The sequence below is a fragment of the Pleurodeles waltl genome, chromosome 2_2 (assembly GCF_031143425.1).
Source record: "Pleurodeles waltl isolate 20211129_DDA chromosome 2_2, aPleWal1.hap1.20221129, whole genome shotgun sequence".
In the NCBI taxonomy this organism is placed as follows: domain Eukaryota; kingdom Metazoa; phylum Chordata; class Amphibia; order Caudata; family Salamandridae; genus Pleurodeles; species Pleurodeles waltl.
The window spans coordinates 351,232,949-351,251,162 of record NC_090439.1 but is presented as its reverse complement, the minus strand read 5'-3'; the positions used below and the strand labels follow the sequence as shown (position 1 = coordinate 351,251,162).

Sequence of the window (18,214 nt, the reverse complement as noted above, 5' to 3'; positions counted from 1 at the left end):
TCCCATTTTGTTAGTTGTGGAGGAGGAGGTGGGGGTCCACCGCCTGTCCTCTGTACAGCAATCTGGTGTCTTGAAATCACGAAATGCACCTTCCACCGTAGGTCGTTCCACCTCCTGATGTCATCCCTTGTTCTTGGGTACTGTCCCACGGCGTTGACCCTGTCCACGATTCTCCGCCATAGCTCCATCTTCCTTGCAATGGATGTCTGCTGCACCTGTGATCCGAACAGCTGTGACTCTACCCGGATGATTTCCTCCACCATGAGCCTTGGTTCCTCCTCAGAAAACCTGCGGTGTCTTTGGGGTGCCATGGATGTGGTGTGAGTGATATGTGTGAGGATGTGTGGGGTGATGTGTTGTGGTGTGTGCTGTGAGGTGCATGGATTGTGTATGGGTGATGGTGTTCTGTGGCTCAGATTGAGTGGGTGCTCCTGGCTTGTATCTCTCTCTCTCTCGTCGCAATCTTTTTTTGTTGAAGTGGTTGTGTGTAATGTGGGAGTGTGTTTTATATTGGATTGGGTGTGTGGGTGTGGTGTGTGTATGTGTGTCAGGTGTGTTTAGTTTGAATTGTCCAATGTGGTGTAGTTTTGTTAGTGTGTGTGTATTTTGAGCACAGAGGTGTGTACCGTCAATGGTTTACCGCGGATGAAAGACCGATGCGTTGATTCATGGGTCATGATACTGTGTGCGTATTTCCGTTGGCGTAACGGTGTGGGTTTTGGTACTGCCAGTTTATCACCGACCTTTGGTCTGGCGGACTTGTGTGGGTGTCTGTATTGTGGCGGTATTCTATGTGTGGGTCTTGATACCCTTGGTGGATTACTGAAGCAGTCACGGTAAGTTGGTAGCCGTCAGCACAGAGGTAGGCGGCGTTTACCACCAGGGTTGTAATGAGGGCCTTAATTATTTAATACTTTACCCTATCCGCAAAACTCTAAATAAGGGCCAAAATCTTGCAAGCAGGACTTAAGTGTAGGCAACCACCTTTACACTCAGCGTTTGGCAACCTGCAGTGGCAAGGCAATAAGGGGCATTTTTAAGAGCCCCCTAGCGTCACTGGAGCTTCACTTTTAGTGATGCTCCGGGTTGGGCTACTCACTGCATGGTAATTACAAGGTGGCGTTAAGCCATTTTTCGTGACTTAACGCTACCTTCTAAATACGGCCCCTTCACACGCAGCACTTTGCATGGAAGGGGCTTGCGATAGGTGTTAGTCTGGGCGTGCCACAGCAACACCCATAGTATTTTGACACTGCCCCAGATTTACGAGTTCTCGTAAACCTGAGGCAGCACCAAAATCTAACGCCACCACAGGGGTGGCGTTAACAGGGCACAACGAGGAGAAATGCTTTAATTTCTCCTCGTTTTCTGCTCTTTCTATGTGTGCTGCAGTTATTTGTGTCCCCCTCAATGCAGCCATCCTTGCACAATGGTGCAAGGATGCCTTCGTTGAAGCACGACAGCAAATACAGTGCCAGCGCACGGGGAAACACAGGTATGCACCCTATTCTTTTAAATAGGGCGTATCCCTGCTTTTTGAAAATCACAGTGCATGACGCTGCCAAATTTGGCGCAGCGCCACGCACCGTCAGTTTTTTGTTAAATCTGGCCCTAAGTTTACTATTTGTTTTAGGTAATGCTTTAATCTATCCCAGAGCACGATCCTCTGTTCCAGTTAAACAGTGTGTTTGGTCATTTTAGCGACAGTCTCCCTATTCTTCTGCCAGTAGTGATTTATTCTGGAGCATGGCTGTGCTCAGTGTACAAAGTCTGCTTCTGCCTGGTTGCTGCATTGGCAATTAGAGCTGTGTATGAGGCTGTACTTCCACATGCTCCTAGTGGTGAGATAAACCCTGTGGAGATATCAAAAATATTTCATGTGTAACCTGCTATTTTGCAATAGAATTTGTGAGCTACAGAGCATCCAGTCTTCTTCCACCAATGAGTGCAGTAATTCTGTGTTACATTTGCCTCTTGATTTAGGAGAGCATATAGGTGCTCAATAGAGCTATGTAGGATGATGATCAAGCATGTAGGTATTTTGGCAGTGATCAGTAAGTTTAGGGGTGTAAAACATGGAGGTTCCTGGGGGAAGGCGAGTGTGAGTGCTTTGCTAGCCTCTCAAAGGCTGTGATACAGGAAGATGCCTTTTGCTTTGTGGGTGTTGATGTTAATAATCTTGAAGAGCACTATGAAATTGCCTTCTTTGTAGAAAGTACCCCATTTAGTTATTTTTATTTTCATGAGTTGTGATGCTGCTTTACTATCTGTAGTAGGTGCTATGCTTGATTGTCCTATAAGGAAGATGGATGGAGAGTGCAAGAGATTTAGCAACCCACATAGGGTTAGTAAGCACTAATTAAATTTAGCAATACAATTCTGTACAATATTGTCAATCCTAATCTGGTTTTCAATTTTGTCTAGCCCACGAAGGTGTATTCTATTGCACTAATTTCAGAAGCTGACTGGAGCTATGATTACATATAATAGTTAGCAATGGTATTGGATGCACAATAGTTATTTCCACCACTAGATGTGGGATATGATTGTGGATGGAACCAGAAGTAGGAAACATGCGCTCGCGCAAAGAGGTAGTAAAGCTTGAAGTTAGGAGCAGCAAACTTGTCCTGTTGATGTGGGAATGTAAGGGCCAAAGTTTCAAGGCCCTTGCGCCTCCTTGCACCACAATAGCATCATTTTTTTACGCTAATGTGGCTGAAGGAGGCAATTTTCGCCGCCCCATATTTACAAAGTGGCGCAATGCATGCATTCCGCCACTTTGCGAACTCTGCAGAACACTATGCCTGCGTCAGGCATAATGTATGCAAGGCAGCGTTCCGGCGTCAGGAGACCCGCACAAATGGTGCACTAAAATCTTCACTGCACCATTTTTGGCATTGTTTTTAATGCCTGCTCAAAGCAGCGGTTAACATGACACACTCATTTTAATCTATGGGCCTCCTTACACTTTGCTGCACTAGTGTCAACATTTTTTACGCTAGTGCAGCAAAGTGCCACAATAGCGTCAAAACGTTTGACGCTATAGGCCTAACGTGCACCATGGTGAGCCATATTGTACATACGGTGCACCCATGGTGTTGTTAGGTGGGGCAGGGGTGAGGCAAGCAAACTGGCGCATCAGCACTGATGGTCCAGTTTCTTGTAAATATGCCCCTCAGTGTTTCCCACTTAAGATGGGAACGTTTACCTGCCATACTAATTTAACCATGAGTGACTTTAAGTTTTGAAAGTATCTCTTTGTCTGTATTTCTGCATTTCTTTGAGATATTAGTTTGCCTACATTTTTGATGGATTATGTACTTTTTGGATGTGCCATATTGTGTATGGAGAACTTCAGCTAAAAAATCATAAGTGCATTGTTTTATCTTCTTTATTTGTTGGGTGTGATTGATTTATTGTATTGTGTTTTATATATTTTGCTTTTCTGTAATTATGTGTTATTTTACTTTGTTATATTCGGTGGAGTTTTTGATCCATGTGTGATGTGCACTACTGTATGTTTACTGTGTTATTTTGAGAAAATACTTTTATAAATAATTCATATTATTATGTTTATCATTCTCAATTATAGCTTCTAATTTTTTTAAAAATTTTAGAGTGAAAGGACAAAAGTTACATTTTATTATTATACAATTATTTAGGTAGCTGTTAATTAATTTTTTAGATCAGTTTTTATTTGTGGTATTTGTGTGGTAGTGTTCTGGCTATTGTTTTGAGCTAGAATAGTGTGGGGTGGTATCTTGCAAGTGTTCTTTGGAAGGAATCATGCCAACTTTCCACTGAATTGCTAGTTTTTGCTTCTTAAGAGATGGTGCTATCATGCTCATTTCATTATGGAAAGTGAAATTTAGTTTCGGCCCTGAATCCTGATTGGTGCAGGCTGCCAACCCTTTCTTTCTTTGCCAGTATTCTGTTATATATATTCTAGTGTTTGGTTAGTGTTGTGACAGGGTCATAGGCTAATTCTATTAATGTTTCTATTTGATGTGTGAATTCTGAATTTGGGCCTATTCTATACTGATTGTAGATTAAAATGCTAATATCACCGTTGTATTGCTTTGTGTGTGGGTACACCGTCAGATTTTATTAAATCATAGCTTGTCCAATATCAATAATGATTTTATTTGGGATTGTAATTATTTGCCTTTTGTTTGACGTTATTTCAGGATTGTTAGAGGTTGCATTTTGCTTGTTAGGCAGTAGTGTATTTATTAAGAGGACATATGTCTTATGATATTTTCCATGTATAGATTCTATTTGTGTAAATGGATGTGCTGTCAATTAACCATGTGTTGCGTTATGTTATGATTAGTAAGGTATTGTTAGTTGCATAGGCAATGACTCTTTTTTCATTATTTTCATTGTCTTGCAGTAGGGAAATTTAGGTAATATGTGTTACTGGTAAATGTTGGGGGATTTCTATTTCTTTGTTCAGGGTACTCTTGCTGTTTCCCTGCCAGCCCTTCTTGTCCTAGTTATTAGTCATTTTAGTTTTTATACAGCAGGGAGCTGACTGGTTGCTTCTTTAGGAACTTGAGGAATAATATCTTTAGGATAGTTCCTGTGGGCTCTTGTGAACTTGTGCGTGCTTCTCCTATGTCCTGCAGTATGTTACAAGCTTGAATTTCAATCACATTTGGAATGTGATTGTGTTCCCTAGCATTTTCACCACTCTCTTCTTTGGTTGTGACCCTACCATAGCATGCATTTTAATAATGGGTTGTTCTTTTTCTTCTTTTTAATTTTTCCATTAGGAAGGAGAAATGTTTTAGTTATTGAAATTTGATAATTTTTGAAAGATTTCATTGACAATTTTTAAATTAAAAAAGGATTGTCATTAATATATTTTAGGGATTACGCTTTATTTTTTAAAATTTTGTATTTATTATTGTTAGTTTTTGTTGTGTAGGTGGTATATGATTCTTCTAAAATATTGTGGCTTGTCTACTTTTTTTGTTGTGCGGTACAACGTTTGTGCAGTCTTGGGTCCTGCATTTTAGAGATATCACTTTTAAATAGTAGTAAGTTTATTTTGTGTATAAAAAATATTGAAATTCATTTTATAGTTAAGCTTAATCTAAGTTTAAATTCAGTGCTTCAATTGTAACTATAAAGGCTTTTGGCCTGATTATGAGTTTGGCGGTCTAGGGCACACCATGGAGGCGGAAGTCCAACCGCCACCGTGTTGGAGGTCTGACTGCCATATTACGATGTTGGTGTTGTGCTGAACTAGAGACCACTGGAGTCCCGTCGACTCCGCCAGCCATCCCCTGGCTGCCTTGACACCGGCTGGGGAAAAGCAGCTGTCACAGTGCAGTTTAGGCAAGGGGACCACCATGCACATTACGATGTGCTGTTTCACGAGCCAACTGTGGCGGGAGAGACTGTCTGCTAAGAGTTGGCGAAAAAAAAGAAATAGGGTGCTAGCTCTCCCATTTCCTTCTTTTCTTTTCAGTCTCCAAGGTGGGCCCCTTCATCCAGGACCTCCCCTTCACAGCAGCATCTTCACCCCTGAAAAAAAAGAGAAAAATTCAGGTAAGCATTTTCCTGCCATTGACTGGACTGGACATATATGACCCAGTCACCACCAATGAAATGGTGCACACACAACATATTTTTACACATTTCATGCATATGTGTACCTTTTGGTCAAAATGTACACACCTGCATCAACATTAATGTAAAATTATACCTTGTATTGCTAACTGAGTTCCCTGCTGGGACACCCCCGTCAAGTACTTCACTGCTGGGGCAGCGGTAACATTGTAAGAAGACTCTGTGGTCTTTTTGGAACCACAGCCTTGGCGGTCTATTAGGCCGACCACCCAAATCGTAATCAGGCCCTTTATGTTATGAGAGTACCGCAGCCTTTCTGTCTTAAGCTTCAGCCAGATATAGTGAGGCTTTCCACCAGTGGTGGGTTCTTCTCCAGCAGATAGTAGCACATATTAATTTCCAGTTTATGGGGCTTATTTAATAGGGAAAGTATTTTTATTTGCTAAGTGTTTCTGAGTTTAAAGTTATTAGTTGCAGGGACAGTAGTTTTTTTTTTTTAAACCTTTTGTATCAATTATTTTTGTTGATATTGGTATATGTTTAAAAAATTATAAATATGTAAAATGTTTAAAATGTAAATATAAACATATATATATCACTACCAGTAGGTAGTTACAGTTAGGAACTAGTACCCATAGACAGAGTATTTTTTGTTTTGCCTATAACTTTGGTGCCACTTGTTGAAACTTCACAAAATTTTCAAAATGGATACTATGGTCAGTTCCGCTTCTGTCTTGAATGCTTTGGGGTGATCCATCAATGCGGGAGCTGAGAAAATTCGGGCTCCCATTTTGTATTTTCCCCATTCATTTTCCCCCGGGTCTTTAGGAACACCTACAGCCTAACATTCTAAACGGAATTACACCAGATTTGTCAGGAAGCTAGATCTTGTTCCTCAGATTAGGCTTTTTGTAGGTTAGTGTAAATCCATTAAGTAGTTTCGGAGTAATTTAAGGCCAAAAAATATAGATATATAGAGAAGCGGATCCTCAGTGGATCCAGACCCGCAGATCTGGCTCCGGATCTGCAAATCCAGGGAAAAATAAAGTCCCTGAATGACTGGCTGCAACCTGACAGAAAAGTTGCAGCTGACATTTTGTTTGCCAGATCATCTCGGGGAGAGAAAAGAAGAGTGCAAAAACACATAAGGGGTCGGGATTCAGGTATCCTGATCCCACAGGACACATAGAGGGGTCCTCATGGGCTGAAAATGCCTAATCATTATTTTTTTGTATGCTCTGCAGATCCTCGGATCCACTGGTGGATCCACAGATCCCTGGATCCGCAAATCCACTGGTGGATTCACGGTTCCAGAGAAAAATCTTTTAAAATCACACCCACTGAATCCAACTTCATGCTGCGCATGACCTTTGGCCATGTGCAGGTTGCCTTTGGGTGCATGTAGGAGGGCTGGCTGTCGACTGATCATAGGCTAGGCCCTGCGGCCAACCCCCACTGTGCATGGCCGAAGGCTGTGTGTGGTGCTGGATATATTTACGTCCGTGCGTGCTAAAAAAATTCTTAGTAATTCACTGAAAAAAACAAAGGTTACAGGGACGTTATAGGAAGGTTCTGAATTTCCTCACACAAAACCATTGAAATTCAGCAGGTATAGTTTCAAGCTTAGAATACAGCATATATTATACAAAGAATGAATTAGGGAACTCTGGGTAGTTTTAAAGTTTAGGTGGAGAGCAGCTCCTTTACATGAAGTACCCTACAACGCCACTGACATTCCGAATATGCTCACCTCAAATGTCTGTTTCTCTAGTAGAGTTTTTAAGCATTGGATGAGCACACTGCCAGCCACACTGAGCTAGGGAGTGGCAAATCGTTTTGCCAGTTTTACAGCAAAGTCTTGGGGCACAGGATTAGTAAGTGTTATCCGTGCTGAGCTGAAAAGTGACAAAAGACTTTTATTACAGCTTTGGATTGGTAAAATACCATCCATGCCAAGCGGAAATGAAGAAAAGCAACTCTTGAGATGTTCTTGCACTAGTTAAAGCTCATCAGAGAGATGTAACTTTGTTCAGACACAAGGGGGCACTCAGTATAAATCAAGTCAATGCCCTTTCAGGCTTATAGTGCTGTATACATTATGCAAAAAAGGAAGCAGGGAACGCTGGCATTTTCCGAGATTAGGTGGAGAGCACCTCCTTTCTATGGAACACCCTACAAAACCACTGCCTCTCTGAACCTGCTCACCTCAACTTTCTCTTTCTCTAGCAGAGATTATAAGCATAGGATTAGCTCAGTGTCATCAGTGCAGAGCTAAAGATTGTCAAAGCCTTTTGGTATTGCCCAAAGATCTTCACATTCACTGTCTTTGAACACATGAATGAGAGAATATTTTAAGATTTAAGATTACTTCCAAGTAGTATCTAATCCAGAGTATCCTCAAGGACAAGGGACAAAACAGTATCCAAAATATTTACCTAATTTTGAATCATTTCTACTATCTAGGGGTAATAATGTTTAGAAGCAAACAGTGCATAGGTTTAGGCAGCACATGATTAATAAAGGTCAACCACAGCCCCAGAATATTTCTGTGCTGGACAAAGATGTGTTGGCAGTATGCAAAGGAGGCATTCCCCCGTTAGGAGGGCCAAACAAATGGTGTAAAGAAATCTAAGACATTTCTTGGCGTCATTTTTTTCAGCACTTTTAATGCCAGAGCAGGCATTATAATGAGGCACACCATTGATTAAGATGGGCCTCAATGGACTTTGCAGGATTAGCATCAACATTTTTTACACTAATCCTGCAACGCTCCCGACTAGCATCAAAAATTCTGATGCTAGTCTCCTAACTACTGCCATGGTGTGCCGTAGTTTAAATATGGCGCACACATGGTGGCGTTAGGGGGGTCGCTAAGGGGTGAAACAAAAATGGTGCTGCACTGTGTGCAGCACCACGTTTCCTCAATATGCCCCCAAATTTCTTGAACTCAGATAACATCTGCACCTGAGTACCGCAACAACTGAGGTTTGTCAGGATTTCATAATAGGCCTACTAAATTCCAAGCAAAATTTTCAAATGTGTGGCAATAAAATTGCAGTTTGTTACAGGTTAGTAATTTTCTAGAGTTCATTTCCCCTGCAACCCAGGCCCAGGACGTCATTTTCTGTCACATAGAATGAGTGCCCTGAGGTAGGTATATGAACCGTAAGTTTATGGAGACCACAAGTAAATGAAAGGGACCGGGGAACTCAGAAATTATGGGTGCCTTTGTAGAATATATGAGGTTTGAAGGTAGCTTAGTGTTTTTCCTAATGTTAGTGCAATCACTGAGTAGTAAATCATACTCACTCAGGGACAGTAACTTTTCTTGGGACATACATATGTACCTTCACAGTGAAAGAAACCACTTGTACTCAAAAGTTTGGAAGTGATTAAGTTTGAATGGAATACTATCTCAGATATTGGTTGCTCCACATCTTTCCATATTCTTTTTAATTTCACATCAGTCGAGCGCATCCCCTGAAGCTGTAGATGACAGCGTAATAAACTCAAGAGGCTCCCTTCCAATCCCGGTTCAAGTACACATCACTTGATCCAAATATGTCTTGATCTTCAATTGTTGGAAGATTCTCACTTGGTTGATCTGAGTTATTGTTCTTCTATAATAGACATTGAAATATCTGATTTCTTTATTTCAGTTAAGTGTCCTGCATGCTATTCTTCAGCAATGGGATTTAAATTGAAATTTGATTTCAATGTTGCAACCATAGATACAGTCTCAGATGCACACTGAGGAGAGCAGCTGGACTTTTCTTCCCCTCCTGTTACAGTCTCTGATTAGAATTTCAGGTGTCTGACATTTTTTTTGTATGCCTGAGATTTTTAGTATTTTTCTTGCTGTGCCTCTTGCTAATGGTTCCCAAGGAGCCAATGAGTTTGTAATGAGGTAAGAGGATTGTTCATACATTTCATAGCAGGTTCATCAGGAATTAATATCCTCTCTACAAGACTCCTCTCTTCTTCCGTTTGAGGAGATGGGTTTCTTCCAGAACATGGGGGAATCGAGGGTAAGCACTCTCCACTAGTCTATCTTTAAAAGAAGCTACTTATATGAAAGTCATAGAGGGTGCCACTCCCACCACCTCTTTTAGGATGTCTTCATTTAAAAGCACCTCCTAATCATTCTTCAAAATCCCCCTTAGGTTGTTGACCTGTGTGTTAATTGTGGTGATAAAACGAATGGGTTCCTTCAGTCTGTTTGCTCCTCCATTTCCTATGGGGTCTGATTTATAAAGAATGACTTCTCTACTCATGTTGTCCACTCTATTGGTGGCTTGTCTGAGCATTCTGATTTCTGATGGAGTAGCCACTTTGTTTAAATCTAGCCATCATCTCATCTCAGGTTTTTCAAAGACTCATCTGTACTACAGTTTCTTTTGGCTCTCACAAAATTTGCTATATAGAATGCTCCATCTGAAATGAAGAGGGATGGCTGTGTGCATACAATGTGGAATTGTCTGCAGTACACTTTCTGAAGAGAATGGCAGAATGTGCTATTGATATCTTGAGGTCAAAAACTTCCTCAGTTCCCATATTGTAATTCAACATGAATGTCAAATTCAGTGTGCTATTGTTAATGGTAGAAACATTTATTTTCAATTCATTATGAAAAACGCTTTGTATCTGAGCCAAATTACCATGTCCTCTGTGCTATGTTCCACCCTGTCAAGTTGTTTCAGGCCTCTCCACACATCTTTCTGCATTGAGTCAAGACCTGGAGTCCAGGTAGATAAATGTCTTGCACATCTCTGAAGGTATTCCAATTTCAGAACGTGGCTAGTTAAAGCAAGAAGAGGATATGGATTTCACAAAGGGCCTGTGCATCTTAATAGGTGGAGCTCCATTTTTTCCTCTTCAAACTCCAACAGGTGTTCTCTTCCTTAGTGGGTAGGTAAAGTAAAATGACTTAAAATATTGACTAGTTTACCTTAGTTACCATGTCCTCACTCCCAATTCTCTTCCCAGAATGATGTCACATGGGCATGTCAGACAGTGTCCTCATGGAAAAATCCGAAATCGTGAACATTCTTTCTGTCTGAGATACCTGGTCTCCCACAGAATAACAGTGAAGTACCACCTAATGACATCCAGGGGTGACCACAGACAAACGTTCTGGAGTCCCTCCCACTTTGTTGGCCATGATCTGCAAGCAGAGACCTGGAGAGCTAAAAAGGCCAGTCACTCCCTGTACTATTATGAATAAAGCATATAAAGGCCTCAACCATGCTTAAGTGATTCCTGCAGCTCAGGTTTAAAATGTAATGAATTTACCAGTAAGAGTCAGGTACAAGCAAATCACCTAAATTCATAATAGCAAAGGTAATTTATGAAATCTAATTCTGATTTTCTTCTAATTTGATGGTTAAATTATTTAAACTATTTATCACTTTTGTGACCACTATATTATCTTAATAATACTTTAATCAAGCTGTTAATTTTTATCCTCATGATCAAGAACGAACATGGAGATGTCAGACTGCAGTGACAAGAGACAGTTATGGATTGTTAAACATGATTGGCCACAGGAGCAAAGAAGACACATAATGAAAAATAAAATAAATGGTGGTCAACTGCTCTTCATACTCCCAGACCCATTTTACAGCATAGCTTATCAATAAATATTATACATACATGTTATATATATATAATTGAATTTCACACACAGCAAGCCAGCCATACAGCGGCAGGTGGAGAATTTCCACAGCAGAGATAATTTCTTACAGCATTACACGGACTGGCTTGTGGAAACTATAATTGAGAGTGTTAACCTTTAGTATATTTCCTAGTGTAAAGAAAAACTTTTAAATGTTTTTTTTAAATAGTTTAAAATGGTGATGTACAAAAAAGGTTATCAAGAGGGTCCTTGCTGAGTGTGTGTAATTATTTCATCAAATCAGATGTTTGTGTCAACTTCTAATCAGATGTTCAGAATAGATGGTAAGAATGCAATATACCCATTCAGATCCATTGTATGCCAATTTATTATGTGAATAGCAGTGTTTCAATGAAAACGAAGTGATCAGGGTAATTTTGGTAATTCTGCATCACTCTTTGATGCAGAATTACAAGTAGTTACATGATTACGCCTCCTTGTTTAATTAGGAGTAATTTTAGGGGGAAAATCCTACTTGAGAGCACATTTAGCGAGTGCGAGCGGCAGCTGATGCTTGCTATTCATGTTTTGCTGAATTTAGCACTGTTTCTCAGCACTAAGGGCCACATGTACGAACATTTGGAATTGCAATTTCCTATTTGCAATTCCATGCGAATCGCATTTAGGAAATCACAATTCACACTCCATTGAGTTTCTTTTGCGATTCCTGGTGGGTCGCAAATAGACCTACTTCATTAATTATGAGGTAGGTCGTATTTTGTGCCCCATGACAATCGCAAAAATCATAGGGGTGGTGGCCTGCTGGGATCAGCAGACCACCATGTCTGTGATTGCTTTTAAATAAAGCAATCTTTTTTTTAAAACACAGACTGTTTTCTTTAAGGGAAAACGGGAAGCGTTTAAAAAGAAAAAAATTAAACGTTTCAGTTTCATTTTTTTAAAAGCAGGCAGTGGTCTGTGGGACCACTGCCTGCTCTTAAAAAACTTTTTTTCTTGCATTCACAAAGGGGAAGGGGTCCGTTGGGGACCCCTTCCCTTTTGGGAATGGGTTAGCACCAATTTGAAATTGGTGCTAACTGCAATTGTTTTGCAACCGCATTCACAGTCACAAAACAATCATATTTACCATTCAGATTCGGTTTTAGGAAGGGACGTTCTGAACCCGCCCCTTCCTAATGCTGAATCGCGGAACCGAAATTGCGATTCGATAACAAGTTACTGAATCGCAATTTGGGCTTTGTACGTACCAAAAGGCATTTTTCTCTAGTCGTAAACGGCCCTTTTGCGACTAGAAAAATGCTTTGTACATGTGACCCTAAAAGCATATTCGCCTCCATGTTGAATGTGATGGGTAATTTTTACACTATAAAATAGCACTAAATGTAGATTTACTCGTCTTGTGTATTGCAAGCATTGTGTCACTGAATTCTTAGGTATTCCTCATGATTACACTACATGGAATTATTTGGGTTACACCCACCCCTAGTGAATAGTAATTGAGAAAATTCAGCCTGAATGGATTTCTCACTCATGGATTATCTGTGAGTACTCATTGGGTTGGCAAGTCTCGAGACCCATTATGTAAAACTGTATCGATGAACTAATGGGAGCTCTGTCTACGACCTGGTGGGATGAACTACAAATTGCAATAGAAATAGCTTTGGAATGTGTTTAGTTGAGATGGAGGAAACCGACAAAAAGGGGGCAGATGGTTTATTAACTTCAGCTGAAAGCCAGATGGCTAGTGATGGAATAGCATGAGGAAGTGCCCAATGATATTGTGATCTATGTCTCCTGGCTTAACTGTCAGTCAGGAATTGGAAAGTTGGCCAATATAGATTGCCAAACAGAACTCACTTTCCCTGTGGGCCCCAGGTGTTGAAGGCAATTTTAAGTGAGCTCCGATGAGACCTCCACCACTGACACATGGGGCACATATGTCGTGCTGGACTGCTGTGGGTCAAGGCACGGTAGACTCACTAGTAATAAACGGTATTGCTGCAGCAACTCCTATCTTGTCAAAGGACTTGGAGGCGTGGAAAAAGTCAAAGCATAACTATTTGCTGCATGGGCTACAATGACCAGCATCCCAGATCTCCATATGCATGAACAATCCACCCAAATATGCTAATCAGAACATCTGAACCATATTAAAGGGTCAAATGGCATGCTGCACTGTAAAATATGACTGCTGCACCACGATTTTGGTCATTTTATGCCAGCAGAAAGTTTGTTTCCGTATGTAGAGAGCTGACAGTCTCACAATTCCCATTTGAAGTTTACTTTTCAATAGTTTTTCCCTCTTCCTCTCCGTTTAGTATGGTAACTGAACTTCAGTTATGAATTATTATTAAGGTTATTACATGGCCTTGGCCTGCTCCTAGTTCATCACTGTACAGCAAAGGCAACGAGATTCTCAAACATGGGTTCTGCAATACTCCTGCTTATCTTCCTGCAGTGAGCACCAACTGGTTACACAGGCCTCCAGGTTTGCGCCACTTTCGGGTAAAGTATTTAGGATTGTGCAGAGTGCATAAACTGCATTTACCCTATTCCCATAGTCTTGCCATGTATATCCTGGAGGGGTTACACTCTATTCCACCTGTGTCCCAACTCAATGAGTGATGCACCACTACCATACGTGTGCATGCCACCTTTCCCTAGCTACGCATGGACTACTCTATCACCTATAACTGGCACAATTGGGAGTGGTGTGACATTCAGTTCTTGATCAAGTTAACAGAATTCACAAAAGTAGATCAGCATTTAGCTCACTTACAGCACAGCCTGGGATGTGCAATGTAGGCCCAGTTGGCTGGGTACCCTACACACAATGAGCGGCACTGTCCTCCTCCCCAGCCAACAGCGAGGGAGCAAAACACAAAGCCCTTTCCTCAGAAAGGCACAGATATTTCAGTCACGGCCTAATGTGCCTCCTGACCGTAAAGGGTGGGTTGTGTCAAAACGGACCCACCCAACTGAAATATGAGGCTTGAGCAATGAGAAGTCAGACCTTCCTCTTACCAGCTGAGGCTATGGTATTCCTGTAATCTTAGACTGTGTTGATATTAAATTCTGAAAATGTTCTATAGCTTGGAGCAAGGCTTTGTTGCATCTATGCTAAACCTAATTCAACACCAATTTGTCTGTAGTGCGGTGATATTGGCATTGGCCTCTGTGCTCTACCCTGACTAACCACAGAGGGAAATACATTACTAAACTGATTTACGTGTTAATGGTGAGGGGTACTTTGCCATGTCAATCTTTAGCTATGTCAACCTTTAGACTGCAGTATCTCACTAGGCAGTACGAATATATTTGGAATCCACGAATATTTCTCATGCTTAAGCTCTGTATCTTGGAAAGATCTCCTGTTTTTTTCTTTTTTATAAGACTCAGCGTTCAATAAGCGATGGAAGAGTGTGAACCTCAGGTTAATGTTTTTGGAAGCAAATACGATTTCCAGGCGTGAGGCTCCAATGTATTTATTACTATGATAGGCAGTGGTCAAGCAAGAGATCTTAAAAGGAATTGTGATACACACCCAATGATTGAGAATCAAGGATCTGAAAACATCAGTGTAAGGATGTAAAGAGATAACGAAACCCACAGGTCTTACCACTTTTTGTAAATTGTAGGATAAGAACAGCATTTTATCACGTGCATTGCAGATTGAGATAGACAACATATAACACATGAATCAAAAGTGAACTGCTTCACAAATACTTTTGCTTTGCAAACTGCACGCTAAATTCTAATTTTGTATTATCTTAGTCCATTTATAAAACGATTCATGAGACGCTGACATAGCTTGTTGTACTTTGTGACATTGTATAACATTTTGTTACTATGACATTCCTCTGGGCAGTACTGCTAGCATTGTCTGACACGGGAGTGATTCCAGAAAAGGCCGGCCCTGATGCTTGGGGGATGAGTGGCAGGGTAGATGCGGCTCATAGTGTCAGATTTTTTGTGGGTCTGTTCGTATATATTTGTTCTTGCATGCGATATTTGGAGTTGGTATAAACACACTTAGAATAATGGTAGTGCTAGGAATAGAAATAGGCAGTAAATACATTTCTTCTCCGTTAATAAACATAGAAGTACAGATAAATCTTTTTGTTCTTACCAAAATCGCCAACACTATGAGCGTCTGCATATGATCCATGAAAATCAATCTGTGAAAAGAAAAGCAGACACATTATGCAAAGGGAACTTTCAGACTTTGGCGATATAATAAGTTATGTATTGTTATAGAGTTCACCCATAAGAGACAGTCAAGGTTATAGCTTTCACAACCTGACAACTACATTTATGTATGTATGTAAGTATGTATGTATGTATGTTTGCTTGCATGTATGTATGTTAATAAGTCATTATTTGGTACAGGGGCAGATACATCAGCTTTTTGAAGTATTGAAACCAAGGTACCTTGAAAGACCGAGGTGAGTACACATAAACCTAGTTGAGGACACAGACAAATGGATGAAACATCAGTACACCGCATTTTTGTTCCACCAGATGATACGTCTATTAAAGGATGTGGATAAATATGTAAGCCTTCATTAGAGGGGATAAAGCCAAGATTTGTATGATCCCATCAAACTCAATCTTAAGGGCATGTGTCTCAATACAGCGTTGAATTCCTTTGGATAAATTCCAGCGATGAGGACCAGTAAATAAAATGAATTGAGTGAGGTGGTGTACAGGTAGGTTTCCGTAATCGATGAACAAAGGGTTGTATTTCAAAATATTGCATGAAGAAATATTGCTTGATATAAATGTCGTGTCTACATATTTATTTTAGAAGGCATGTATTGTGTGGGCAGAGAAAAAGGGGAGTCTGGGTATGGTTTCCGTCAGAGAGGGCGAGGGGGGGATAGGCCATTAATTGTCTTGAACACCTTGGCAAGGAGTTTGAAAGCAGCGCTACTGCTAGAAGATAAACAATTAGATATTTAATGAAGCTCACACCATGTGATGAGATAAACTTAAACTTCTTGTGAGTCTCTATTAAAAAAATGAACACAATAATACTTAATGCCTGGGGTGTGGTGAAGAGAAAAGAAAGGGTCTCAAAGGCCAGTCTCTCACGATACAGATTACAGATAAGTAGGAGATACTTAATTGTCCAGCATCTCTGCTCCGCACTATCTTTTTCTCCCTTGAAGTCTGCTTTCACTAACAAAAAACAACTTCAGAGTTAGAAAAGTATCTCTTGTACTCAATGGGACATACCACAGAGCAAGCTGTATATCCCTGTGTTACACAAGTAGTGCTTGTCTTAGTCGATTTGTGAAATGTCACCTCTGTTACTGCTTTTATTGTTCGCTTCCACTTGTGATGCTCTCACCTGTCCCTCTTGGTCATTCGGCGGCTGCCTGGCCGTAAAGGCGAGCACTACTGGCGTAACACAGACTAAAAGCAAAGCAGCAGGGATGAGCTGGAGTCTAACTAGTGACGGAAGGCCTCGTAGGATACTCTGGTTTACAATCCCCAAGCTTTCTCTCTTGATTTTATTCCTCTTCCACCATTTCCTTCTTGCCAGAAACCCTTGGTTTTCCCTATAAGCCTTGAAAACATTACTGTTGGAATGAAACGCGTTGGTTGTGCTGAAGTTTTTCCGATTGGAACATTGAAGCAATAAAGATGTAGGAATGTATGGATAATATGTGTGAAGTTGGCCACCAATAGCTCCTCCGATTCTGACACAAGGCGTTTACAGTATTCATTGGTGCTTCATTTGTGTTCATGAATGTTTTCCTAGGTCAATAATAAGCAACTTAGTAATAAAAAATAAAAAATAAAAATAAAACAATATTTTTTTCAATCATTGCATATTTTTGTTTTTGCTGTATGGGAACACTGAGTTAGAAAGCTGACGGTCAGCTTTTTGCTACTTCTTTTTGGAAGACAACACAATCGGAAAATAGACACTCAGATCAGTTCTCCTGGGCCCTCTGGACTAGTGGATTGTGAAAATAATGAATGAAGGAGGGAGTGACAGGTGTTTCTATAAGCGAGAAATTGCATAGAAACCCTTGGCGGAACATTTGCAGACCGTCAGTCCTCCGTAAAACATATGCATACCCAGAATCTTGTGTACATTTCCAAACGTATTTTGTTCTTAATGGAAAATATACATTCCTTAGTAGTATTAAGTCCCAGGAAATATTTTCATCTTTTCGGTGTTATTGTTTTTTGGAAAAGCATGGTACACAAAACTCAGGAAGCCTTAATTTTCTTTGTCAGTCTCCTATGCAGATGTTAATTTTTAAAGATGACACAGCAGATAAAGAAATATGAACATAAAAGTGTGGCAAGACGGTTGAGAAATGTCATGAAAAAATAAAACATGCAGCTTGAGTCTTTGAAAAAACAGAAAGAGAAATAGACGGCCGAGAGGTGTTCTGTTTACGCTGCCCACAAAGATGAAAATGGGAACGTCCACTCTCACTCTGTGGAGGGCTTGTGGTGGAGTGTATTAGAAGGGGGATGTCTGAATAATTAATAAATGAGGGGGCACAAAGGCCTAAAGACGAAGGGGCATAAACATAAATTGGAAGTTTAAAGCATCATCCTGTGTTGCAAGTTAAATGGTGGCCAGTTCAGGTTGAGTTTTTATCAAGATCACTAGCAAAATACATTCCAAAATGGCCACCATTTTTAATTAGAACGATATCTTGCATGATTAGGGTAGTGGTGAACAGTCACTGGCAACTGTAGTTGTCCTCAACATGTCACGCTGCAGTCCTGTAGTGTCGATTTCTAGTCCTGTCTGTTAGACACTGAAGGTCAGGAGGTCCAGTGAGTTAAAAGCATTTTTCCAAGTGATCACTTTAATCCTATTAACCAGCGTAAAAGGTCTATGGCAAAGATGCAGGCAACTCTGAAATTACATCGGAGAAGAGCAATTTAGGCCCATATATATACTTTTTTAGCTCCGCATTTGCGTCATTTTGTGACGCTAACTTACAAAATACAATTAGATTTTGTAAGTTT

General features: G+C 40.5%; 1 protein-coding gene across 2 annotated transcripts in view; it reads right to left on the bottom strand.

Annotated features, from left to right (window-relative positions):
• Window positions 1-18,214, bottom strand: part of GPLD1 (glycosylphosphatidylinositol specific phospholipase D1) — an 833,365-nt gene that overhangs the window by 509,388 nt on the left and 305,763 nt on the right. For both annotated transcript variants that reach the window (XM_069218887.1, XM_069218885.1), the window contains exon 6: window positions 15,342-15,390. In XM_069218887.1, coding sequence (XP_069074988.1) covers window positions 15,342-15,390 — 49 coding nt within the window. The remainder of the gene's footprint in view (window positions 1-15,341; window positions 15,391-18,214) is intronic.